The sequence below is a fragment of the Leptonotus elevatus genome, chromosome 10, assembly GCF_054856555.1.
Source record: "Leptonotus elevatus isolate MCC_2025b chromosome 10, RoL_Lele_1.0, whole genome shotgun sequence".
Classification (NCBI taxonomy): domain Eukaryota; kingdom Metazoa; phylum Chordata; class Actinopteri; order Syngnathiformes; family Syngnathidae; genus Leptonotus; species Leptonotus elevatus.
The window spans coordinates 9,023,751-9,050,017 of NC_141248.1; the positions used below are offsets into that span (position 1 = coordinate 9,023,751).

The 26,267-nt window shown below is 40.5% G+C and overlaps 1 protein-coding gene across 1 annotated transcript in view; it reads right to left on the reverse strand.

Moving 5' to 3' along the window:
- Positions 1–469: 469 nt before the first annotated feature.
- The window catches only part of pdzrn3b (PDZ domain containing RING finger 3b), a 101,060-nt gene continuing 75,262 nt past the window's right edge, over positions 470–26,267 (reverse strand). The window contains exons 4-10 of the mRNA XM_086087768.1: positions 8,591–8,838; positions 7,883–7,970; positions 5,622–5,720; positions 5,210–5,272; positions 5,016–5,117; positions 4,784–4,900; positions 470–2,677 (exon numbers count right to left, since the gene is read on the reverse strand). Coding sequence (XP_085943894.1) covers positions 1,223–2,677; positions 4,784–4,900; positions 5,016–5,117; positions 5,210–5,272; positions 5,622–5,720; positions 7,883–7,970; positions 8,591–8,838 — 2,172 coding nt within the window. The 3' untranslated portion in view covers positions 470–1,222. The remainder of the gene's footprint in view (positions 2,678–4,783; positions 4,901–5,015; positions 5,118–5,209; positions 5,273–5,621; positions 5,721–7,882; positions 7,971–8,590; positions 8,839–26,267) is intronic.

Below are 26,267 nucleotides of genomic sequence, written 5' to 3' on the forward strand. Positions count from 1 at the left end.
AATAAAAAGTGTAGGGAGTTCCTAGTGTTAGCATCATCTATTCTAAAGTGGAAATTAAAATAAATACATAAATGAAAAGTTACCTTGAGCGACAAATACATGCGAATGTAGCTAATTTGGGATTTTCATCAGGGATCATAAAATGTTTCAAAAGATCTTTGCAGAGGGTGAAAAGTCGTCTGAACATGTTCAAAATTTATTTTCAACAAGTAAAAACTGTCTGTGAACATCTTACAAATCCTGATGAAAACTTGAAATTCGTGACGTTCGCAAGCACTCAGTGAGAGATCAGCTCAGATACGTAAAAAGGCTAATGGCAATATTTGGCATTTTGACAAATATCAACACCGATAATCGGCCGGGGGTCTATCCCTGTACATATTTATATATTAAGTCCATTGTGTTTTATTTTTGTTCTTACCAGACATACCCCACACTTCTAACAAACAATTCCAACCAAGTGTGCTCATCACATATAAAACAATAATTTATTTCTGTCATTTTACAGGATGTCAAATTTTGCGTCTAACTAAGGATTTATGATGCTGTTATTGACTTCAGTATATAAAAGCCTAAGAAAGCAAAAGTGACTATAAATTGTGCTTAAACACAAACACAAAGTCAATAATGATATGAAATACCTTTTTTTTCTTCTAAACATAGGCACATAAATGTTATGATGATCTACAGTATGTTGCTGATGGTAATAACTTTTGGAAATCAACACCATTATAGGAAAATGACTTTTTTTTTTACATTCAAACATTTTTATTTTATTTACCAAAGACCTTGTAAAAAGGATTATGAGTTATACTTTGTGGGAAAAACAAACATTTGTTTCCATAAAAGAAGAGTATGCAAAGCAGAAGAATACTGACAAAAGATATACAATATAGTAAGAACAAAATATCGTAAAATAGTGTTAATGCTGGCTGTTTATGTATGGCACATTTCATACATCCAATAAAAAGTACGCTTCCAAGATTATTCAAAAGAGCAAGCACAAAGGTAGAAAAAGTATGTGTATTAATTTGCAAAAAAGTTTCCTACAGTCCAGCCCGTAACCAAATGTAGTCCAATTAAGCAACCATTGAATCAAATTCGTGGAAACTGTCCATAAAAGTGTTTTTTTTCCTTCCTATGTACAACAATTTAGCAGAAATCTGTGTCCTATTTACAGTTCACCACCCTCCAATCTGGTGAAATCCAGAGCACTTAGAACTTAGACCGTAGTCACAGACAGGAGTGAGGTGTAAACTTTAGTGCCATCTGGTGACTTGGTACCATGAGTCAGCAGTTCCTGGATGGTCATCCAGTTGTCAAATATTTTCTTATTTCTCTTTTTCATCATCTTTTTGTTGCTGAGTTCAATGATATTGGGCTCCTTTTTGTCCTCCGGGCTGACCTGCTCCTTCAGGCAATCGGCTCGGCTCTGCTTCATGAACTGGCGCCGTTGCCTCTGCTCCTTGGAACGGACGGCGTGCTGCTTCCTCTCTTCCTTGCTCCAGTAGCGGCCCATCTTCAGCTCGCTGATGGCGTCGTCGTCCGTGGTCATGCCGCTGCGCTCCTCGTGGATGCGCAGGGCGCGCTCCCTCAGCAACTTGTCCCGAATCGGCCGCTTGGTGATATATCGGGTACCGTCGCTGCGGACTTTCACCTTCCACTCCATCTTGTGGCCCGGCTCGCTTGGATCCCGACACATGCTGACCAGGCTCATTTGACTTTGGGCGTACTCCACAGCGGATTTCTGCTGGATCAGCTGCATGTAGCTCTGGTAGTGCTGCGCATGGGCAGGGATGTGCGCGTGTTTATAAAGCGAGCGTGGCTGAGCAAAGCTTCTCCCGGCTTGGCTGGACTCTCCTAGTTTCCCCTCCTTGCTTTCTACTTGCTCCGGATCCTTTGAAAGGGTTTTGCTCAGACTGGAACCTTCTTGAAGAGATTTGAGCATCTTCCCGTCAGCTTGGTTCTCTGGCCCACGACGCAGAGAGTTGTCTGGAGACAGCTCCAACGTAAGAGGTGTGCTGCGGCAGCTCTCGCCAGTATTGTAAGCGCTGGAGCTGTCTTTGTCAGATTTCTCCGGCGTCTCTGTAATGTCTGATAGCTCATGGCGACGCGCATCTATGCTCGTATTGTAGTTGCGGAAGCCGCTGTTGTGGAGCATCCAGGATTCACGACATTGCTCCCGAAGCTGCTGCATCTTGTGGGCGCGGACGATGTGAAGGCACTCCAGCTCGATGTTGCGCAGCTCCTCGTTGAGCAGCTCCAGCTCTTTGTCCACAACTTCCTGGTCTTGGCCTTCCGCGCCAGCACCGTGGCTATACAAGCCGTGAATTCCTCCGTTCCTCATTTGGCACTTGAGCTCCAGGAGTTCTCGGAAGCGCTCGCATTCATCGGCGGGGATGCCAAGAAAGTCGGTGTCGACGTAGTCGGCGGAGATGAACGACTCGCTGCTGAAAGGCAGGTCAGCACTCCCGAGGGTGTCCTGGCTGTAGGTGAGTTTTCTGCAGCTGCTCAGTGTGTTGGATGCGGTTGTGTGGTCGTCAGCGATGTTCTCCTGTTCGGAACTCTCATCGTTTCGTGTGCTCTCGTCGGTACGGCCAACTCCGCTGTCTTTTTCGTGGTGATTGGAGAGAAGTGTGGCCGTGTCAGTGGTGCCGCCATCTTCCTCATGCTTCTTCTGCCCAAAAAAAGACAACTCAGATGAGATGAACTCAAAGATGTAAAACTTCTTCCACATACACAATGTCACAATTTCTCTCAAATATTTTTCACAAACCAGTCTAAATCTGTGATGGTGAGCATTTCTCCTTTGCCAAGATAATCCATCACACCTTAAAAGGTGTTCCATATCAAGATACTGATTTGACTTAGGCTGCCCACAATAAAAGGCCACTGAAAGGTGCAGTTTTGTTTTATTGTGGGTAGGGGGGGTTCTTGGGACTCGGAAAACCAGTCAGTACTAATTAGCTTTCTGTTGGGGAGTGGTGTCTAATCAGCATCTTGATATGGCACACCTGTGAGGTGGGATGGATTATCTCGACAAAGGAGAAGTGCTCACTATCACACATTTATGGTGCATTTCCACCGGACCGGTTCCACACCGAAGTGGCATTTTTTGTCCCCGGTTGTTTGCGTCTCCATGGGACTTTTTCGGGGCAGAGCGGTTCCGTTGCAACCGCTGTTTAGAACCATCTCGGAGGTGGTTCTGCAGCGGCGGTCGTCTCGGGCCGAGTGGGGTCGTGTCGTCACCTGTTATCTGATTGGCTGATAGCAATGCAGCAATGCCGTGGCAAACGGCCATTTTCTGGTTTTACGCGAGAAAGGCAGAGGCACTCGCCAGTCTTCTCTAAAGTCACAAAAGTACAGTATATAGAATAAATATATATAACTATATTTACAATTTACAAAGTACTTGTGGATGGATTTGTAATGATTGTGGTTTAAAAAAAAATTGCGAGTGCACAACGCTCCCCTGTGTTCCCATTTACTTGAATGAGAGCTTGAGCCACAGTTAAATGAATGAGTTTTCCCATTCAGAAATAGCGCAGGCAGCAAGCTTCGCGAGCCGGTCGTGAAATCAAGATCGCAATATTTCATCCATGGTGGTCCATATAAAATTGTGAATACGGTTCAATGTTGGCGCAACTTGTCACTCATGAAATGTTATGGCAAAGCCGCACGCACTGCGAGAGTGCAAGCTTGGCTTGGACAGTTCAAATGATCCCGCCCCCTTCCCGCCGCGCGCCTGTTGTAATGGAAATGCAATGGCGGCCGTGTAGTGTCGTTCCGTGAGGTGTGGTGTGGAGTGTTAGCGTGCTGTGCGGGGCTAATGAAAAAGCGACATTAGTTTGTAGGGCTGTAACGAGAACGGCAATATTGTGATATTGCAATATTAAAACTGCCACAATATATCATCGTCGTCATGTCGCAATATTAAAAGCAGCACATCTGTTATAAAGGTTGGGTTGATTTCCATTTGTATAGTTTTAGTACCCACTTGTGGTTAGTTTTTTTTAGTGCAGTTTAATTTTCACAAGGCATGTTTTGGCCCTTCTATGTTTAAAATCCACGCTAATCGTCAGATGAAGGGGAATGTAATATGCTTTTGAATCGAGTCAATACGTGTAGGAACTCAATGTGTGCTTGCATTAGCAAGTAAGTGCTGTGTAAGGGACTGTGTCAGAGTTAATGCCATCTAGTGGTGAACTAATAGATTGCAACAATTTTGAAGCACGCACACAACTGTGCCTTGGAGAGACCACACTTCGCAAGTCTACCACCACTTACCTCCAAATATTATTTGAAGTGAGTGAGCAACCCGGTAAGCAGGAGCTAGGTCGAGCGGCGAGCAAGAGTGGCTAGCAAGAACTAGCTGGATTGGCTAACAAGAGCGGCTAGCGGGAGAAGCTAGCAAAAGCTAACGAGAGCAAAGCGGCGGGAGACCAAACCACAGGACTCAACGACGACCACCTGCTAACTACGTTCGCAAAGTTGTTCGCCTTCGGATATCCGTAGCAGAAAGATTGAGGCGAAATATGTCAGCCTCTTGTAAGGCGTGGCGCGACCTATCTAATAAAATTAACGACTACTAGACCTATGATTATTTTGAAAAAATTACATTGATATGATAGAACATATTCTTTTGAATATTATTGAAATTAATAATAAGTAGTTCACCACTAGATGGCATTAAAGTCTACACACTGTCACTTTAAGATAAGCACATTTTTCTTTGCTTGTCACATCCATGTCTTTGTCTGTAGTGTGTGTGCGTCAAAAGTACCTGCTGCAGCATGCTGGCAGTGAACTGCATCGCTTGATGATGCTGCTGCTCCAACATGTCCATGTGAAGGTCATCGAGGAAGTCATTCCTGTCGTCATCCATCCAGCCCTCATCCAGCTGAGTCACGGTAAAGAGAAGGAATCGGAGTCACAACATTGTGATGAAGTTGTCGTCAAACACAAAAAAGTGACTTATGCTTTACTGAATTAGCTTCTGTAATGACCCTGGTTACCTGCATTTGTGGTCTGGCAACCAATAGAGAGATATTCGGATTCCCTTCACTGGTCAGCAGCACAACTGCATCTTCACGGTTTTGGATCTCGATGCCATTGATCTTCATGGACATGAAGAAAATACTTATTTAAAAGCATCTGCTAGGTGGTCATAACAAACAGACATGTATAAGCCAAGAATATCAGCTCTCACCTGGACAATTTTGTCACCTTCGCGAATTCTGCCATCTTTAGCGGCAATGCTGTTTGGATCAACCTAAAGAGAGATTAAAACAGTTAGTGACAAGATGGAATCATTTTGATTTACCAGTCTGTTTTGATGGAGGACTACAAAAAAAAAAGAAAAAAAGTAGCAGCAACTAGTGATGGCAAAATGAAGCTTCATGAAGCATTTGCGATATTTTTTGACTCCTCTAGATGGCACTCATGATTCAAAGATGCAATGCAAATGTAATCCATTTTCATTGCACTTGCCTTTATCTTTAAACCAAGAGCACCATCTAGAGGAGTCAAAAAATATCGCAAATGCTTCATGAAGCTTCATTTTGCCATCACTAGCAGCAACCACCACGGCACCATCCATCCATTCTCTCAATGAAGCGTACCTCACTAATGTAGATCCCAGCTTCATCCTCATCATCAGTCCTGTAACAGATCGTCAAGCCGAGCTTGTCTTGGATGTTGGCCCTGTACAGATCTACTTCCTGTTGAGATACATACATCGCATATTTGTGTCAAATATCTACATAACAATGTTTTTTTTGTGAAAACATACAAATAAAAACGTTGCATTGGAATAGTGGTCGAATCTGAAATTAAATCACTGAGGACGAATGATGTATCAATCACTCATTAATCTTGCAGCCACATGCTGGGTAGCTATTGGCCTTTCTAAGAGGCCATGACAGAATGAGAAACGATGCCGTGAACAGCAGGCAAACGCGGCCTCGCCTGTCAACACCTGCAATCTCACACTTAATTGTAGTTTCGTTATCCGGGACAGGCCACACATCTGTGAAGGTTCAACCCCCAAAAGTGGGTTGAAGGTATAAGATGTCCTCGCTTCAAGACACAGATTTGGAAAATGCTACATATGTATTTATTTACAAGAAAATAATTGTCTAAATGTTTTGGTAAACTATGAAAAAAAGGAGTGAGGGCCCTGACTGGTGAATTAAGTTGTGCGTCCCAAGAAGACTTTAGGGTGGGTCCGCTTGCAGAAAAGTCCCAACAATTTAAGATTACGGGAGGACCAGTTTCAGTTTCAGGCTCGGACATTTCTGTAATTAGAAAGATGCAAACGGATGACTGAATGACTGAATTGAGTGACATCCTACAATTATGGGACTGATCCTGACATAACTGAGGCTAATTAATTCAGATTTTTTGGTCAAATCCGATTTTTTACGTTTTGTGTAAATGTACATTTAATTGCAACCTCAGTCTGTTTATTGTGTGAACCAAAGCGACCCACATGTGAAGAAGAAGAGACGACGTCACTCACAACGTATTGTTTAAGGAAGTAAACACAGTATAACAAGTATACGGTATTTTTATCATCTCACATCTATGGAGGAGCGATGCAGGAGGATGGAGAAATATTTTGCGTAAATAAGGCAAGGCATTTTGATCATCTAATTTATTTCACATCATTGCCGCGCACGTAATAAATGAACCGCCTGCGGAGCTAAATTACTAATATCACTACAAATGTCCACTTTATACTTCATGTCTCAAGTGGGGGTAAATTCAAGTCCAATATAAAGTCAACACTGTTACTCAAAGCAACTTTGCAGATTCATGAATGATTGTCAGTAGTCTCCCTCGCAAATACTCACCGCCGCCCGTGTGGTGAACATATTGGGCTTTTGATAACGTATAGGTCGGATACATGCGACCTGTCCGTTCAGAGTGAGGTCGCATTGAAAAAAATCTGAAAGTAATCCGATCTAGAGGACCACATATGAAAGTGACCCAAGTCGGATATGCAAAAATCGGAATTGAGCCGTTCATACTACCATGAATTTGGATCACATTTGACTGGAGAGTGAACGTAACCTACAGGAGGGCTCCATTATTGCTGGTGACCTTTCTATGATGGAGCCTAAACAAAAGACGCTCCGGTTTTGACCGGGTGGCAGCGTGACGGGGAACGGGGTGGATAGAGGTCAAGATGTCTCGGAGTCCGTGACCTTGCAGCTACATCATGGCCTCATCCTGGGATTGTTAACGGACATCAACAGATTCATCACGACTGATCTATTAGCTGTTCTATCTAATTATCTGACATCCACTCATCTCTACGACACGGGGCTTAGGAAAGACTTATTAAGCCTTATCGCAAGTGAGTAATGACCCCTGTCTGGCTTTCACATCAGTGTCTGTATGTAGCGAGAGAGCTAATCAATATCAACTCGGATATATTAGTACTGTGCACACTTGAAAGGGCATTGACTGGAGACACAAAGGCGAGGCCAAGTCAGCTTATTGAACAAATAACGCATTTGTTCATGTTATGCGCAGTTAAGATGAAAATTATTCAGAAGATGGAGTTTAATTTGTACATTTTGAGCGAATATTTTCCATCAGAGATTTCAATTATTAGATTACATCATCATCAGACATGCCTCTAAAGCGAAATTCTATTTTTGTACACTGAACATTTTACATAAAAATGTAAAATAATAATGGAAACAGTGATTGTTTCAATCGATATATTTTACCATCGCCGACCACTTTGTAATTGCATTCAAAGGATACACATTCAATAAAAATAAAAGGCACTTTAACTAACAAATTGGCCAGTTTCAGAATAATTTAATAATTAAACTGTTGATCAACATTCAAAACAGAAGAAAACGCTTACTTCATATTCTAGCTCTTCACGTTCGATGTCCTGATTAATCCCATCCAGGAAATCATTGGGGTCAAAATATTCATGTCCAGGAGGATGCCTGAAAAAGACAGAATGCAGGACAAACTCAAAAAGGGGATACTAGGCTGGTAAAATGAACTTCAAGTAGATACCCCACTACAGTTATTAACAGCAGAGCTACCCAGAGGCCCATCCCAAATTAACACAGTATGCTCTGTGATTTGATGAGGATATCAATTAAAGAAATGAAAATTATTCATTTTAGCTGATGGTTTCTGCTCAGGAGAGCAAAATGCAGCCACACTCTCCAATCTTTAACGCCTGCCACAGAAAGAAACAAAGAGAATATGCAAATCTCCACTAACACGACTCTCTGTTTAATTTGCCCGTGTGCCCCGTGGGAAGTTGTCGGATCCTGTGACAGGTACGTGTTCCCATCTGTGATCACAGCATTGCGATAAGGTGCCATGCTCCCAATTAATTGCCGGCGTGAAAGGTCTGTCTGTATTTGAGTGATTTTGAATCTACCCAGTACGCACAGTTGTTTTACCAAAATAGAGAAACAATGTGGATGATCAAGTAAAATACCACTGATTACTTAAAACGGGGTTGGGAGAGCACTTAGATCATGCTTGCAGTAGTTTTAGTTTGGTTATTTAACATTACATACAGTACATAGATTAAGGTATGTGTACGTACTTATTTGGTAGCAGGTACTCTTCAAGCACTGGGGGTGACGGTGGTGGCAACTTGGCAAGGGGCATAATGTGTTGGAGGGTGATTTCCGTCTGGGTGCTGCTATCTGACAGTTGGGTGTCAGCGCTGGGGGAGACCAGTTTGGGCAGAGGGGCCCGACGCAAAACCTGGACCATGATGGGATCCTTGGCAGTACGGAAAGCCTCCACTGCTTGGTCATGGGTCGCTTTTGAGAGGTCTTTGCCATTAACCTGAAGACAGAGAGGCGAGGACAAAATACTTCACTAATAGATGAGAGTTGAACAACAAGAAACCATCCATCAATAAATCCATTCATTCATCTAATAACACATATCTTGCTCATGTTCACAGGCCTATCCGAGTTGACTTTGGGTAAGACGCATGGTATACGATGGACTCATTAACAGAAGCGGATATTTTATAAAATTTGACATACCCGCCCAAAAGAAGTGATAGCCAGACTGGAGTGACAGCGTCCGTCTCTGATTTATCACAATAATTCTTCTAAATACTAGGGATAGACCGCCGATTATAGAGGTCTATCCCTAATATTGGGCATTATGACGAATATCGGCATCTGCCTTTTTTTAAATCTGACGGCCGATATAGGTAAATCTAAAACAATTTTAATCTCAGTGAGCTATTTATTTAAAATTGCAGTTAACTTTACAAGAGATGCTACTGACCCTGGGAACCTTCTGAATCATGTGTTTTTGTTTGACATTCAAACAAAGAAATGTGAAAGTTTAAGATTTCAGGTATTTTTTTATTTTGGGGAAAAACTATTTACTGTAGAAAACTATAGAGAGCTAAGGCATTTACCTGTTTACGTTTCCAATTAACTTTTTAAGACGTATCAATAACTTCTACATTTTGAAAAGTCAGAAAAAGTGTTCAATAAACAGGCTTTAAAACATTACAACAGAGACAAGATTGGCATTTGCATTTAAAAAAATGTTGATGCTAATATCCTCCCCCCCGTTTTTTTTTAATACTGAAAATGAATATTGGCTTCAAATATCGGTTATCAGCCTCCTTGACTACTAATCATCGGCGTCGGTATCTGCCCTGAAAAAAATACATCGATTGATCTCTACTTAATACTGAGACAACATTCCTGCCTTAAATAGGATGGGTAATCTCTCCTATGGTCCCTCCTCCTGCCACATAACTGAACATACTAAAAGCTTCCTTAGAAATAAGTTACTTTTGAGCGAAGCATATGCTTCTGCGTGTCATTCGGTATACCATAAATCTTTAATCTTTTGTTTTTGAAGACTAAGCATTTCTGAAATAATATCAGAATTTCTTTCTGTGAAGCAGGGCAAATACAAACCAGAGGCAAGTGTGCTTTTGAGGATGTCTAAGCCTGAAGAGGAATGATGAATATAACGGGGAAAATACGTAACCCTCATGCAGCAATCAGGGAGAGGATATGTGCCAACTAACAAGCAGCACGGATTAATGTTAATCCTGAGCTTCAAGGATAATTGGATCATCTCAGCAGACTTAAACCTTAACATCAAAACAATGCCAACATTTTGTTAGTAACGTGTGCATCGAGTGAGTTTTCACACCACTGAACACAAATCTAACAAAAAATAAATCTCATCATTGGTGAACCACAACCATCACATTATCATAAATGTAAAAAAAAATAAACCGAACAGTTGCTGTTTTGCAATAAATCGGTAATAAACCATCCCCAAATCAGACAACTTTTCTGATATTCATTTATGCCCCACAGCGAGCACCGATGTTGCACATCATCTGAGAAATACAAGCTCCTTTGTGTTTCCTTCATGCTGCATGTCGTCTCCAGCAGGCAACCTGGTTGCCAGGAATCCCGGGGCTACTTGAAGGCAGTGAACCAGAGACAAAGCCTTTAGCCCCCTTCTTCTGTTGAGCCTAGCACATTCTGCTCCAGTGCTCCCAATGGGAGGAGCCTCCTCCCAGCTGTGGAGGGGGTCCCACAGCCTCTATTTACTACTCTCACCTCTGACACTGAATGGCCCGTTGCGGAACACTGGGGAGAAAAACACACAACACTTTCCTGACACAATAACGTTGCTTCATCACTCAGAAGATCTCAGACTATGCTATCATAACCTTGTACTTTAACAGTTTGAAAAAATATAGTTGCAACTAAAACATGCTGGAATGATGCAAAGTAAAATGTTTTGTGTCACAGATTGCCCTCTGTTAATCTAGGGTCACATTTGCCTTTGCAGATGAACTTGAGTCATTGTCCATGTTGACATAACGAACCGTGACTGTCATGCAGAAGTGACTCTGACAACCCCCGGTGAATCCTCTGAGAAAGGTCTCTGTTAAATCCATTTAATGACAAGAGAAAAGCAGCACTTAAAGGAATACTAATTAGTTCTAAATCACGTCTGTTTTGTTAGTGGTCGGTGAGGAATTCACACAGCTGTGGTTTCTGGAATTCACTGCTGAAGCACTGTGTAACAGACCTCAACGCTTTTTCATCAGACTGGTAATCCATGTAACACACTTGTGTAACCAGATAAAATAACTTTAATCATCTACAACATTCCTGTTCTCTTACACAAGCTCGTTTATCGTCGGTTGAGTAGAAGCACCTGTGGCTAACGCCAAACTGTGGCAGGGTTTTTACTTTCTGGTAGTGTTGCCGTCCTCGAGATCGCCTAGGTCTCGAGACTGCTCTCAAGTTTAAGATCACTTTTTGAGGGTCTCGGTTTCGTCTCGGAATTCAAGGAACTGTATTTTTACTTGGACTTGTCTCAGTCTTGGGCAGGGCTATATATATATTGGTCTTGTCTTGGTCTCGATACTCTCTAGTCTCAATAACGTCTTGGTCTCAGTTGGTGTGGTCTTCACTACAGAAAAAAAATGGCAAGAGATTTTCTGAGTTGCACTGAGTAAATTTGACTCAGATATTGATTACAAGCAGATGTAGATACAGTGACTTGGCAACCTAAATTTATATCACTATACACTCCAGGATCTTCCGGATCTTTGCTTAAAAAAAGCGTCTTTTTCTGTGCCTTTTTCAATTTTAGCTGAATACTCCTGACCTAAACAACCAAAAAAGAACAACAACTTCATCAAGTCTTCTCATACAAATAAAGTGACAAGCTGTTGTACCTGAGCATCTGAACCTGGAGAGACAAACTCAACTGTAAAGAAATACCATTCGCTGTGCTCTGATAGAGGAGGTAAACAACAGAGTGAAAGGTGGTGTTTACAGAGTATTGTAATATCAACCAGCAGCTACGCGACCTAGAGACATGTCACGTTTCATTAGCACCGTTATCCTTTACTGCTGCCCAGGCCCTCTCAGCTCCACATACATGATGCTAACTAGCTTACTAAGGTAGCTACTGGGCTCATTCAGTGAAGTCACTGCTCAAACTGTGTCTTAATATGTACAGTGTGCAAATTGTAGTTATCTATTTACTACAGGTTTGTTAGATTTTTTTCTGATTTATAGATAATTGTATGTCTCTGTTGGGACTGTAATTCTTTATTCCATTTGCGTTGGACTACCAGAGTATATGCAGTTCCATGAGCACTCCCCAGTGGCAACAGCCACCTGCTCCAGTGTCGAACAGATGTGAGAGCACAACGGGGATGATCCGAGCTGTTATTAAGAACCTTCCGTGTCAGGCTTCAGTAGCACAGTGGTTTGTGGGGCTTGCGATCCCTTCTTTGTCACTCGACACCGTTGGTGTCAAGCCTCATTATAGAGTCGTGTGTGTTTTGGTAACCACTTTGATGGCGGTGGTGTTTGATGGTGGGGAAGGGCAGATGGCTGACTGTGACTTAAACAAATGTCTCCATCTCAGTTTGCCAAGCTCGCTGTTCAGCAGAAGTCACACTGAGATCATCTGGCAAAGTGACTACTTGGTTTCTTGAGCTGAGTAAGATATATTTGCAAACTTCACTCAGAAGTATGGATAATTAACCCCTGGCAACTGGGAAGCCGCAAAGATCAGGCTTATTTTGCTAGGCAGATTAATTGTTTCTGGTCAAAACGATGTTCCTAGGCGGGGAAGTGGGGTGGTGGGAGTCGGCTGAGTAGATTTGAGAAAAAAGCAAAGGACTTAGCAGACAAACAATAGTCTGACTCAGTTCAGTGTGGATCACAGCCTCAATAGCCATCTTGTACTGAGGGCTCTAATTAAGCTCTGGGTCCTCAGCATGGCGCCTCGGCCAATATAAGGCGCTTTTGGATAAATTAAGCGCACTTGGACTGTCAGACTGAGTTTTCAAGACCTGTACCGCAAAGTCCCTGACAAAGCAGCTATACTTACATCGCCGCATGGCACTTACCTTGTGCTTTGAAGAGAGGACAGAAGGCTACCCCACTGCCAGAAGGGTCAAGTTTAAAAAGGAACCCCGCGGCACAATAAGGCTCAGGTTTTGTATGGTCATCATTATGAAAAGGGAAAACAATTCTGTTGAACACTGTCAACACTGTTTAATAGAGCTTGATAATATTTCGACTGTAGACGGTCTACATAAAAATCAAAAGAAGTTGTATTCACAAAAATAAAATGTTTGCTTGTTTGTAGCTTTAAAGAGACAAAGAGGTCTTATTAACTAATAAGAGAGTCAAGAGTTGTTCAGAGAATATTAAACAGACTTCATAATTCGTTCAACATCAAACATACTTTGTGTGTCAAGTCTGTAATTTCAGTGGATTTTGATCCCAAAATCGATGCAATCCAAATCTTGTTGTGATTTGATCACAATTTACCATCAACAACTCTAAGAGGGGATGATTTGAGCTGATCACCACTATTGTTGCAACACTGCGACAAAATCTAAAGGAATGTTTACACAAGAATGCTTTTATAAAAACGGGAGAATTTCTTCCTGTACATTTTTGCATTTTGGAAAAAAATGTTCATACAGAAGATGACAAGATTGTCAATATGAGACGTTGAAGACACTGTATTTCTTTTACTATACTTTTTCTCGCATGCACTTATCTTCCTGGTGTTATCCACCAGTGTATATTTGATACTACAATGTGTGCGTGTTTGTGTTGAGAATTTCACTTACAGGAGTATTGTGCCTCTGCTCGATGCAGTACATTTATACGTCCCTGGAGACGTGTTTTCAATCTCATTATCTTGAGTGGCACGTGTAACAACAGCCCTGTGTTCTGCCATTAATGAATTAATTTGACAAACGGGTATTTACATAATATGTTTACCGTTTATATAACATGTGTTTCAGTGTTTAGACAAGAGGATAGCACGGCTGCTTTCAGGAATGTCCATTTTGTGACCATCAATTCATTTTTCATACCGCTTACTCTGTCACCAGTAAGCTGGAGCCTAACAGACTGACTTTGGGTGAAAAACGAACTACATGGTCACCGATAGAAAAGGACACTCACTCACTGTTACTGAGGTTGGAACAGAGTCTCTGCTAGATCCATTGAAGCCAACCGAGTGAACTAGTACGCTATCAGAGCCTCACTTAAGACCTGATTTCAAAATAAAGTAGCCTATTTTCTGTCCTCCATCAAATGAACAAACTGTCTAAACATTTTTGTCAACTTACAACCTACATTTTAAATCAAGCTGCAATCAAAAATCAATGAAAGTAAGAAGGTAAAAATACTCACACAGTACATATACAGGTGCCAAGAGACAAAGGCTGAGCTGATTAAAACCAATGAATGCCAATGGTCTTTTTTATGGCGGGTCACTTAGCTTTTCCATAGCGCAAGGATGTCTTCCTCGATCATTTTTGGTGTTGTTGGCTATTGGCTCTTTCTAAAGGTCAACGTAGATTGCCCATTCATTGAGTCACACTCAACAATTACATATTGACACTGTTGGGTGAAAACCTATGTCCAAATTTGGTTCATTAAATTTTTTTTTCTCGCAAATCAATATTATTGGTTAGTTATTTTTACAATATGTTGACCAATCTAAAGTGTTGAAAATGGCTATTTGATTGCAATGTTAATAGTTCAACAAACATGCAACCTCCCAGCCCCTCCCTGTTTCCTGAAAAGTGATGGTTTTAAAGATGCGAGGATTCAGCAATATTCTATCTGTTGCCTGGGCAACAAGGTCAACACTAATAAACATTTTCAGGACACATCTTTGGACAGCCAAGTCAAACCTCAGTGGATTTTGAGTCAGGTCACAAATATGTATGTTGCTTAGGCCATATTCAAGTCAAACCTACAATTGCTAGCATTGTCCCTTATTTAAACGTTGTTGCCCTTAACTCATTGTATTAAAACAACAACATACAACAACACCAAACTGCACATCTAGGACAATACAGTGCACCAGGTGGAATATTTAAGCAGGATTTTTAATGTATATAAAACCTCTTACATACAGTGCCTGTAAACTATGAGATAATTAATACAGACTGCTCTAAGACATGAACAGTGATCCAATCCAGGGTTGTTGGCAAGGAAGATGAAACCAACCCAACCCTATATGAGGCACAGCTAAGTAAATGACAGTCATGATCCACACATCTGCAGGAATTAGCACTCAATTGTGTGTGGAGGATTATGGGCCTCTAATATTATTGCCCATAATCCTTGGTGGCATGGCGCAGGTGCTAGAGTGGGTGTCTCCCTTGCTGAACATTCTGGGATTGATCCTTGTGACCATGTTGAAGTGTCATTGAGCAAGATAGTAAACCTCAATTTGATGACTGAGCAGACTGGGTGAAAGCGCTACACAAGTGAAATCCCCAAACCCATTTGTTATACATAGGGTCTCCATATTTCTATTTCCAAAAATTGAGGACACTCGGCTCGGCCTTGAGATATTTAAATGATATTCAAAGTTTACTCAAAGATGCCATATACAATAACTATACGTATGCCTCCTCTCTGTATGGGTAGAACATTAAACAAAAAAACAAATTCTCTTTTGAAGTCTTTCTTGACAAATTAATAAATAATGACACAATGTTATAAGGCCAACTTTTTTTGCTCCATCAATCTATTTATTATCCCCCCCATTGGGGCAAATGGGGATCGTACCTGTGTCCACTAGTTTGGCAGGGCATATCTTCACCATTGTGCTAAAGTTCTAAACTAAAATACTGTAGGTAAAATCTGAATTAAAATATTGATATTTTCACTGGGGACTGATTTTATTCTGGATGTCTTAGTTTCGGAAGAAAAGAGTAGTGGACTAAAATCCTGTGATTCCTTCAAGGTAGTCGAGGAAAGGTTGAAGCAAAGTCAGTTCCAGGTATTTTAATGACTAGCTACAAAGAAAGGACTGAATCGACAGAATTCTCCATAGGATGTAATTTTCAAAAAGATAATAAAACAACAAATTAGTAGTTGTCTTAATATTACAAATAAATACACTGAGAATGAAGTGTTTGAGGGACCTTATGTTAAAGATGCAACAACAAGATCCCCGCTTCATTTTAGTTTCAGGCAACAACAAAAAAGTGCAAAACAAGCAGCCCAGTGTTAAATATAAACTTTGGTAAAGTCAAACCGGGGTTAAAGGCAGAACGCACAGAGTCAGCATTGGAGTGACAATGAGGAGGTGGGCACAGGTCGGCACACACTAGCAGGCACATTGAGAGAGCTGTCACCTCTTCATCATCCTCTCCCTTTAAGCCAAGCGCGCCACCTCACAATGACCCCTGTGGCCAGAGTTCAGGCTGCTCAGCTGCGGTCGGGAACAACTCTCGCTTCAGTTTTACTCCCACGTCGCAAGTGAGACATTTAACAAGCACCAGCGTTAGCTAAAACTAAAACTAAAACTAAACAAACAAAAAACAACTCTTGAGACCTCTCAGGCCCATACTGAAGACGCTTGGTTACAGTACCTGGCAGACTTCATAGAGCAGTTTATAATGTTCCTCAGGCTTCTGCAGGGTACAGAGACTGCATCCCATAGTGGAGGAGGTCACACCATGCAGGCTCCCCCTGCGGCCACTTAGGCAGCAAGAGACGCGAAGCAGATATCTTCCTCTTTGGAATGATTCCCTCTGTTTTTTCTGTCTTTGACTGACAAGATTGTACTCCCCCAGCTTGTGGCTGTCTCACCCCCTTCTGTCTCTCACACACTGCCCCCTTCGCTCCTCACCTCACATGCTCCCTCTCTGCTCAACTCCCTGCAACCCCTCTGCTCAACTACTGGTGGCCAGAGCCAGCGTTGGGTTATATACACCCCCTCATGTTTATTAAACAGATGCTCATTGTAAATTCATGACGAAGGTTAACTCATGAATTGTATTACCGTGGGGCAAATATCCAATCATTCAAGCGGATGGCTGCCCAATTAATGCAGAGCATAAAACAAGCAAGTGACGGGGAGTTTATGGATATTATGACATGACCATTTTGCCCTTTTGCAACTGAAGCTATTTGTTATAGGCAGGGCAACTTTATTTATGAAGCGCATTTCATACACAAGGCAACTCAATGTTCTTCACCCAACCAAAAGCATAATACCTAAAAGCATTTAAAAGTAGAACAGAGCAAAGGGAACAAACATAGATGATTGAAAGAGCATGTATTGGCGAGCTGGATGGATGGATTTAAAGAAAGAAAATAAAAAGCAAAGGAAATAAATAAATGATCAAATAGTGAAATTGATTTTATGCAGGCTTAAAAGGTGTGTGAAAAAAATGTTTTAACCTGGATTTTAAAACATTTATGGATCGTGACTTTACTTGTCAACTTATTGCATTGGCATGCAGCATAACAGCTAAACGCTGCTTCACCATGTTTGCCTTTAACTCTGGGCTCCACGAATTAACCCAAGTCTGCAAACCTCAGAGCCCTACAGGGTTTGTATTCAATTAGAATTTCCTTAATGGATTCAGGACACAGACCATTCAGTGATTTATAGACCAAAGATTTATGGCTACACTTACGTTTAACCTCATGTTTGACTTAGGAAAAACTGAAAAGCTTCTAAATGTGTGTGTGTGTGTGTGTGTGTGTGTGTATATATATATATATATATACACACACACACTTTATTTTATTTGCACAACTTCACTGAATTAAACTGACAGTTTGTTTCTAATATAATAAGCTATATGGGAGGAATAAAATGTTCTACAACAACAAAAAATACAATTCTAAAATTCTACAACACTGCAGTGTTGTTTTATTGAGACCTCTCAGTATTAGGCAAAATGTGACCTTATAAGTACAGCCACATTTTGGTATTGAACCCCTTGGTTTGTTAGCGTACACTTCATAACTCTGCCAATGGGGTGGAAAACATGCAGGGACCACTTTGCCTTTGGTGGTTCTCTGTCTGTGGGTACTTGGAAAGTAAAATGGCAGTATTCAGTGGTTTGATACTTGTCCAAACTGTGGATTCCAGAAAACTAATCCATTAAAAGCAAACAATTCATTCACAGAGCATTTTCTATAAACATGAATCCAAAGCCAGGGGAAACAAATAAATCTGATAAATATTGCTGCTCGAGCTCTTTGGCTTAGCCAGACGAACTTCACCCAGTGGAGCATCCAATGTGTTGTGACACGCTGTTCTTCACACTGCCCGACGCCGTGTGTGTTGACAACTAGTCTGGCTGCATAAGCCAAACCTGGCATCAATCCTGCACTTTCCCCGTGGTGCCATTTTGCCAGCCAAAGATAAATGCGCAGTAGGGACAGTCACAGCAATTGATATTCATGTTTGAATTAATAGGAATTGGGGATATAAACCTTGAATATTTCAACAAGGTTAATGTATGCTAGTACCCCTGCAATATTTGATTATATTCTAGGAATGGCAGTTTTAATGTATTCTTTGGCCATATACTGTATCAGTGGGATATGCCTGATTTCTGGTGATCGTGGCATATCATCTAGCCAGCCATATCCACTGACCATCCGACGAGACTAGATTCCAATCACTCAATGGGGTTGAAGTCACACAGAATTTAAGACATCAACAAACCTTGTTCACACTTTCTCCAAAGGTCCCGTTTGCATGTGCTGGTTGTACATTAGCCTATTGTCAAACATATGTGCCTCCACAATACTCCCACTTTTAGAGAGGTGATGACCATCATATTAAAGAGTTCAGATGTAATGCATTAAGAAAAAAAAATCTGGTTTATATTAGATTAACACAGTACAATTATATATAAATGAAGTACCATTTACCAATTGTTCATCTTCCATTAGTTATAGTATATGCAGTATTTTACATACATTCCTTCCTCGTAGCATCACCTGCACTGTGGTGCGCTGCTAGTTCAACCGTCTTTTGTCATGAACCCCCAATCCATCCAGCCTGTCTCCTACATGTACAAGTCTTGAGATTTGTTGTAATGTCTGTATGTGCGATTTTGTTTTTTCCAGGCATACACTATGCTCCCCCTTTTGGAGCATGGCCCCAGCCTTGTCCGTTTTGTCCTCTCACTACGTTATGTCTTGTCTTCCCTCTCGGGGCGCTGTGAAGCGAATATCGACAGTCCTTTCCGTCCTGTCTCCCTCTATTGGCTGTTGTTTTTCATGTGTCTTGGACGGGTTCGGGCCTGTTAAGTCAATTTGGTTGCTCTGTGCTGTGCAATGTGCAATGGCAATAAAGAGCCATTCATTCATATTTCAATGTTTGCTGTCACTTCATTTCTGTTCAGCATTATGACACTAAATAACCTTATACAGTTAGTCCACTAGTTACGAACATCCAACTTACGAACATTCGCAGATACAAACAAAGGCTGACTAATGTCCATAAATGGCATATTTTGCTCGCAAGGTAATATTTCTAAGTGCGCGCCACATCATACATTACGGTACAGTACCTTACTGTAGATCCCCTCTCTGCCACAACCGCCATGTTGACTTGTCACACGCGCCAATTCGCATTCATGTGCACTTCACGGACAGTTGAAAAACAATTTCTTGAGAACGTTACACATTTCAGCAGCCTCACATTAACTCAACTCAATGACTCCTCCACCATCAGAAAGCAAATATATGTTGTTTTTATGGCAGTGTACTGCGTAAAAATTTAATTAAATGTACTGTGAGGAAAAGTAGTTCAGATAATGGATGGTATTTTTTAATTTAAGTTACATACTTTATAGAAAGTATATATATACTGTAAATAATTTAATTTGTTTCATTTAAAAAAATGCTTTACACACTTTTATTGTTTTTTTAAAAATAATTTCATAAAATTTGATGTCATTTGACTTACAAACAAATTCGACTTACAAACAACCTGTCGGAACCCAAGTTTGGCAGCTGCATTGTTGCTTTGTTTGGACAAATAGATTTAATAGATGGGATCTTTTCATTCAATGTGCTGATGATTCCTATTTTTCTGTGGTTGGCTTTCTGTCCCGCATTGCAAAAAGCTGCCTTTCAATAAACCCCCCTCTGCCCACAGCCAACAAAGTACTGGACAACACCACCAACAGAAATCCTACAATAATACACCTAAGGCACAAATCATGCTGACAAAAAGTTGCCTAGGGCAAACTAAAAGGTATCTGTGTGAATTTAGCAATCATTTTTAATTAGTGCAGGACTTGGTTGTCTGGGTGCAGTGCTAAAACTTTCATCAAGTGCACCATGAAAACCAATTGTATGCTCACATTAGTCGTACAGTTGCGCCCGGGGCTGGGATCAGTGGAGAGTTGTAGCTGGCGCTCTCGTCCCACTAATCTTTCTTTCACATTGAGATTATCCCATTTGGAGCGGAGACAACGCTCTGATATGAACAAGTGCGCTAAGGGTGTTATGCTACAACTGCACAAAAATGTGCATATTAAAGAATAATCTGCAGCAATACAGGACGAAGAAAGAAAGTCAAGTTGAGGGCCTTTTCAAGTGCAAACAGCAGGTGACTCAACTGCACACATTGTGTTCGGATATTTAATTTGGACGCTGCTTATATTTACTGATTTTTCTGGTGACAAGACCTTTTTGGTCCATGCTGTGTGGATTGATCTACAAGTTAAACAAACACACACACATGCATGCTGCTCATTCTCTGCAGATTTTATTCATTACTGGTCTAGACACAGACTCAGTATCAAAGAGGATTTGATCTCAGCAGAACAAACAATAATAAAACAACGTAGCATGGCTAGTTATTAGAAACATTTACGATTCACACTTGAGTTCACTGCAACTCTTCTTTATCATTGTTGTGGTTCTCTTGTGCATTTGAATGAGATCATTCATATTCATGCAGGCTGTTGGGTCCCCATGGGGCCTGGTTTAATAGCTATGGTTTTACTTTGCCGGTGGGATCAGGTGGCCTTTGCTGTAGCATCTTTGTTGGTTTAATAATTTTTTTTTGTCTTGGTTGAAAATCTGGTGCTTTATGTTACACATGACCTAAACCTTTATAATCCAATTTTATAGCAGGAAATTCTCAGTCAACATGATCAGTACTGGTGATTGATAAGATATACTATGATGTAATTTCTGATTGCATATTGGATCTCTCATCCATGTCAACTTCATGTTAAAACCCTTGTTGATCTGGCATGTTAAAAAAAGAGAGTCAAAAACAGTCAAGCAACATTATTTGACTAATAGCTATATATACTGATTGTCACCTCATGCAATTATCTGTAATTTGAGATTTTAAACTTTATATGGCTTGCTTTTTAAAACAAACAAACAAACAAACAATATGCTTATTGTGGTGCTAAACTGGCATTTGTGCTTTGATAAAAAAAAAAGAACATAAAAACATGAGTGCAAATGCCCTGCCTTAAATGCTTTAGATTAATTAGAATTAAGATTGAGTTGTTTTTTTTATACAGGCATTACATGCAACAATAACTGGTACATTTGGCTTGACAATAGCACAAAACCAACAAACATTCCATCCATCCACATCCATATAATTTAAAACAAATTCAAACCAATAGGGTAAGCATGGTGTCGTGCACTATTTTGCCTCACAATTTACTAACGGTGAGTGCTGAGGGGTCACGTAAAATGATCATTTTTGTCCACAAATGAAATGATTAACGACTTCACATCTGTGGAATTTGCATAACCTGACCTCAGTAATTCAGTCAGCCTTGTGGTAAACCCAATAGCTCCACATTGCTGAACTTAGATATTAGTGATCACAGCAGAGATAAGATTTTTTTTAAATGTAGACTTTACAGGATGTGGTGAGAAAGTATGCTTATGGGGTTGAGGTGGTAGAAATAGGACACTGATGGCTGTAACTGATAAAAAAAAGAAGAAGAAGGAATTACTTCCCTTTCATCCCACCCTTTACTTAATACACTGTCCAGACAGCAGGATAAGGGAACGGAGCAAATGAAGGGTTAAATGATTGGACAATGATACATTGAATGGAAAAGGGAAACTAAAACTGGCTCCATATTAAATATCCATAAAGACGACGAGCTCTAATTTTGTAGACGGCACACGTGTGCTCGGGCGTAAAAAATAGCGTATATCTCGATTTTCGTGCCGGCGCAAGCCCCTGTAAAGCCCGTATTCCACTGAGGAACAAACATTTACAACGCTAATGAATTTTGATTTCACGTTAGGGTTCATTAAGTCTGGATTACCAGTGTTTAAAGAACATTTAGGAAACGCTGCAATCTTCGAACGAACCCTGACGTGAAATCTAACGTCGCAAAAATTAATCCCTCAGTGGGATATGGGCTTTAGCGTCTTTAGGAATTTGGAAGACCGCACTGCACCATGCTTGAAATTAGGGTAGACTGAGGGACCTTTCTTACACCTGACAATTTGGTGGCTGAAAGTAGACTAAACATTAGACTGGCTGAAAGCAGTTCTAAATTGTGACGCAGGTGGTGTAACGTGATTTTTGGTGGATTTGATCAAAGTGAAGACAGACAGATTTAGAGCTCCGTGGTCGTGTGTGCTGGATGTCATCGTATTTCATTCATAAATATGATTACAATATGTACATTTCATCACTGTTGGCAGTTGCCAGGACTTCTTATGTCCAAATTTGGTATTGACTAATCTAAAGGGTTGAAAATGGCTTGCTCTTTTTGACGATACAATGTCAGTGGCCAGTGTTTTTTTTTTGGAGATGCAAGGATTCTGCCCTTTGCCTAAATAATCCTTAGGGCACAATCCAAAGTATGCGGATCCATAAAGACGAGAGTATTTTATAAAAACAAATTATCCTATATTTTATTAATTTCGTTTCAAATTAGTTGAACAACAAAACATATCTAAATGTCCATCCCTCCTGTCAAAGGTTCACTTCTGTGGGGTGATACCCAAGACCAAATATTTTGGTGTCTTATGAGCCAAATGATACATTACATAAAAAAAGTGTTGTTTGAATATTAGAAACCACAATTTAGTCAGCACAATTTGTAATGCGAGGAACGTGACCACTGATTACTGCGCCTGATGACAAAATTGCCCATTTGAACCTAAAACTAGGAAATGCTTGGCAGGTGTCTGTATCGACATGTACTGTACTTTGTGAATTCAAAAGGAAATTAATAATTAGTGCCGTACTTAGAGAAGTAATCATTAAAATGTTCTCAATGCAATGAGCAGCTTTTCCACAACAATTGGAATCAGGCATGGGTTACCATTTTCAAGGTGTACTGCGGTTATATATAGTGATGGTTTTAAAACTGTTGAAACTTTCCATAAGCAGGATGTGGCGTTTTTCCTTTTTTCCATTTCATCAATTCCGGCAAAGTGACACGAACCGCTCAAAGTAATACATTTTACAGCTGCGATTGCAATACTGTGATGCTGTGAAATTTTTGTCACCGTTATCATCATACCATCAGAAACTGATACCGGCCCTTGTCTACATGTACTGTACTTGGTAAGCAATAGGTTTGCTCTGTGAACAGGGAAGGAAGTATCGTCATAAAAGGCTCGATTGGAAGACTCCCTCTAAGTTGATTCTGGTCATGCAGTATTTTAGCTACCTTCCATTTGGCAGACGTGGTAAGACCATTAGCTTTTTAATCTGTAGAGGATATGAGAGGAAAAGAGAATTTACACTGCGAGCACTAATGGAAATGCCAGGATAGGAGAGAGATTAGGATCAGTGCAGGGTATACTTTAAGGAACACATGCGATACTAAATATATGAAGTTGTTAAATAAGCGAGTTCCTCTCAACTGCACCACTGGGATATACGCGTGTGCGCGTGTGTAGGCCGTGTGTGTATCGTCATCTCTGAAACACTGAACTGTGCATAATTCATCAGACAGCTGTCAGCTTTGTACTCATGTTTAGACTATGAGCCAAATCTTGCGCCAGTAGGGACTGTGGCCAGTCGCAGTGACAGTCACTGAAACAACTTCATTGAATACTACAAGAAGTGATCATGACAGAACTATTATGACCGAATATTGTATTTACTGAAGACCGTTTAGCTACAGTACAATGCCCTTTGAAACTGTTATGTTTCTGCTCCCCGTTCAGTTTTTGTTTTCTCTTTTACTAGTGTTTGTGGGCGGAGCGTCTTCGCTGCACCTGTTCGCAGTCATTGGCTTTACTATTTAACAGAACAACGAACAATGAATTTTATAACAATTCTTACCCACCTAATTTCTAAAACATGTTTGAATGAAAGGTGGCATTTCGTGACATCACAGTGCTTCCACCAAATGAACTTGTCCGGTTGAGTGACGGACGTTATGGTTAACATCAGTCAAATGTCTCATTACCGAGAGTCTAACTTAACTGCTTAAAGAATTGTGATGAATGAAATCAAACTTGAGTGAATTTGGATTTTTTTCTATATCTATGCCTTTCTTTAGTCTGACACAAGACTTGAATTAAAGTGCTTTGAAAGAGAGATGCTGCTGTACTGTCGCTCGTGATCCAGAAGATGTCAGACAGTCACTCTTGGATGTCATGATAACAGATTTGAGATCATCTTTAATCTTAGCCAGACACACAGGAAGTTAGTAGAATTGCAAAATTCCAGTCTTTTATATATGTATATATATATATATATACAATTTTGATTTTGCTCATGAACAACCTATTTCCTATGACACATTTGCATTTACATGATCCCTAAGGGAGCCAAGCACTAAAAAGAATAAAACATTGTTACCGTTCTGTATGCAGTATGATTGAGAATTATAAATGTAAATTGCCATTCATGTATTTACTAAGTGTTCAGAGGCTTAATGAAATAAAGAACAATCATTTCTATTTTTATATAAAATCTTTGAACATATGGTAGCACAACAAGGAAAATAATTATATATATTTATTTCAGCTGGTGGGCTCAAATTTAAGCAAATATTGAGAGTGCCTTCAAAGCGAAGGTTTCTTGATACTTTGAGCGTCGTTATCAAAGCCCCTTTACAAATCATTCCCTTCCAACTGGGATGGGAGCTTTTAACAAATACGGAGCGCCGTTGTACAATACTACACATTTCACTCGCACTGAAAATGGGCCTTTTAATGGAGGAAAATGCCGTAGTTATGGTAAAAAGGAGCTTTTGTACGTGGCTCGCTCTCCAAAAATGAGAAACAGTAAGAGGGGAAAGACACAACAAACAAACACAGGGGAGCGCAGATGAAGGGCTGCTTGGATTATTTGTACATCTGAAATCCACGGAAAAAGAGGCAGATAAGTAAAAGATGTAGACGAGAAGAGCTTAATGAGGATGCAATGATTTTAGGGGTGAGCTGGGGGATGGTTTGATCTCTGACCTCTCAGATCCTTTGGTGCATGTGACAGGCTCGAGTTCAGACAGGGGATTAAGATAATCAGGGAAAGTAATGAGCACAGAGAACACATTCATGAGGCCAGACACGCTCTGAAAGAAACAATTACTCACCTTAACCTCTTTTAAGAAAGTGTCTCAACCTAAACATTTTCTTTAACTGTGGCCTTTCACTTCAGTATGACAGCCAGATTAGACCGATAAAGGTGAGGACAATAATGTCCCACGGTGACCCCAGCCACAATAAATAGGAAATAGTTTGTACCGTTCTATAAAGATACATTTCTTTTTTTTTCTTTTGATTTGTTTACGTTTCTTTGGGCTGATAGAGCAATTATTTGTATTTAAGGCTCGAGTTACCAGGAAGTGAATGTGAGCTTTAAAATGTGAAAACAATGATTTCACGCTGGATGACTAAAGCATCATGTGTCACCGTCTCCAACGTAGAATGAAAGTTTTTTTTTGCCTCATCTAAATGCCTCCTGTTTGCCCAAATCAAATTACCTTGCATGCTGACTTTGGGTGTGCACGTGAGAGGCACAAGATCACACGGAAATAATTAAATCACAAGATTAAAGGAGATTACAGGCATCTCACTGGAAACAGTATCACAGTCCTTCAACATTTTGTACAAATTGTTGCCCATATATTTGAAACATTAAAAGAATCAAAGGTGTTTTTGAGTTATAATTTCTGTGTACATTGATGCTAGTAACGCGTTGCTACACAATGTGCACATTTTAAAAGAATGAATAATGTGTTACATTTTCCAGTCAAGTACTCAGACTACAGTTACTCTTCAAATTACATGTCGAATATTTTCACTTTTACTTGAAGGTCAATCAGTCAGTTCATCAATATTTCGTAGAGTAGCACCTTTCACGACCAAAGTCAGTTGCCGTTCACCACCTCTAGGTTACAGCAGCGAGAAAGATTTAAATCAACAGCACATACTTCTCAGCCACGGTGGCACCCTCACACTCGCACTATTGTGCATTCAACAAAACTAATA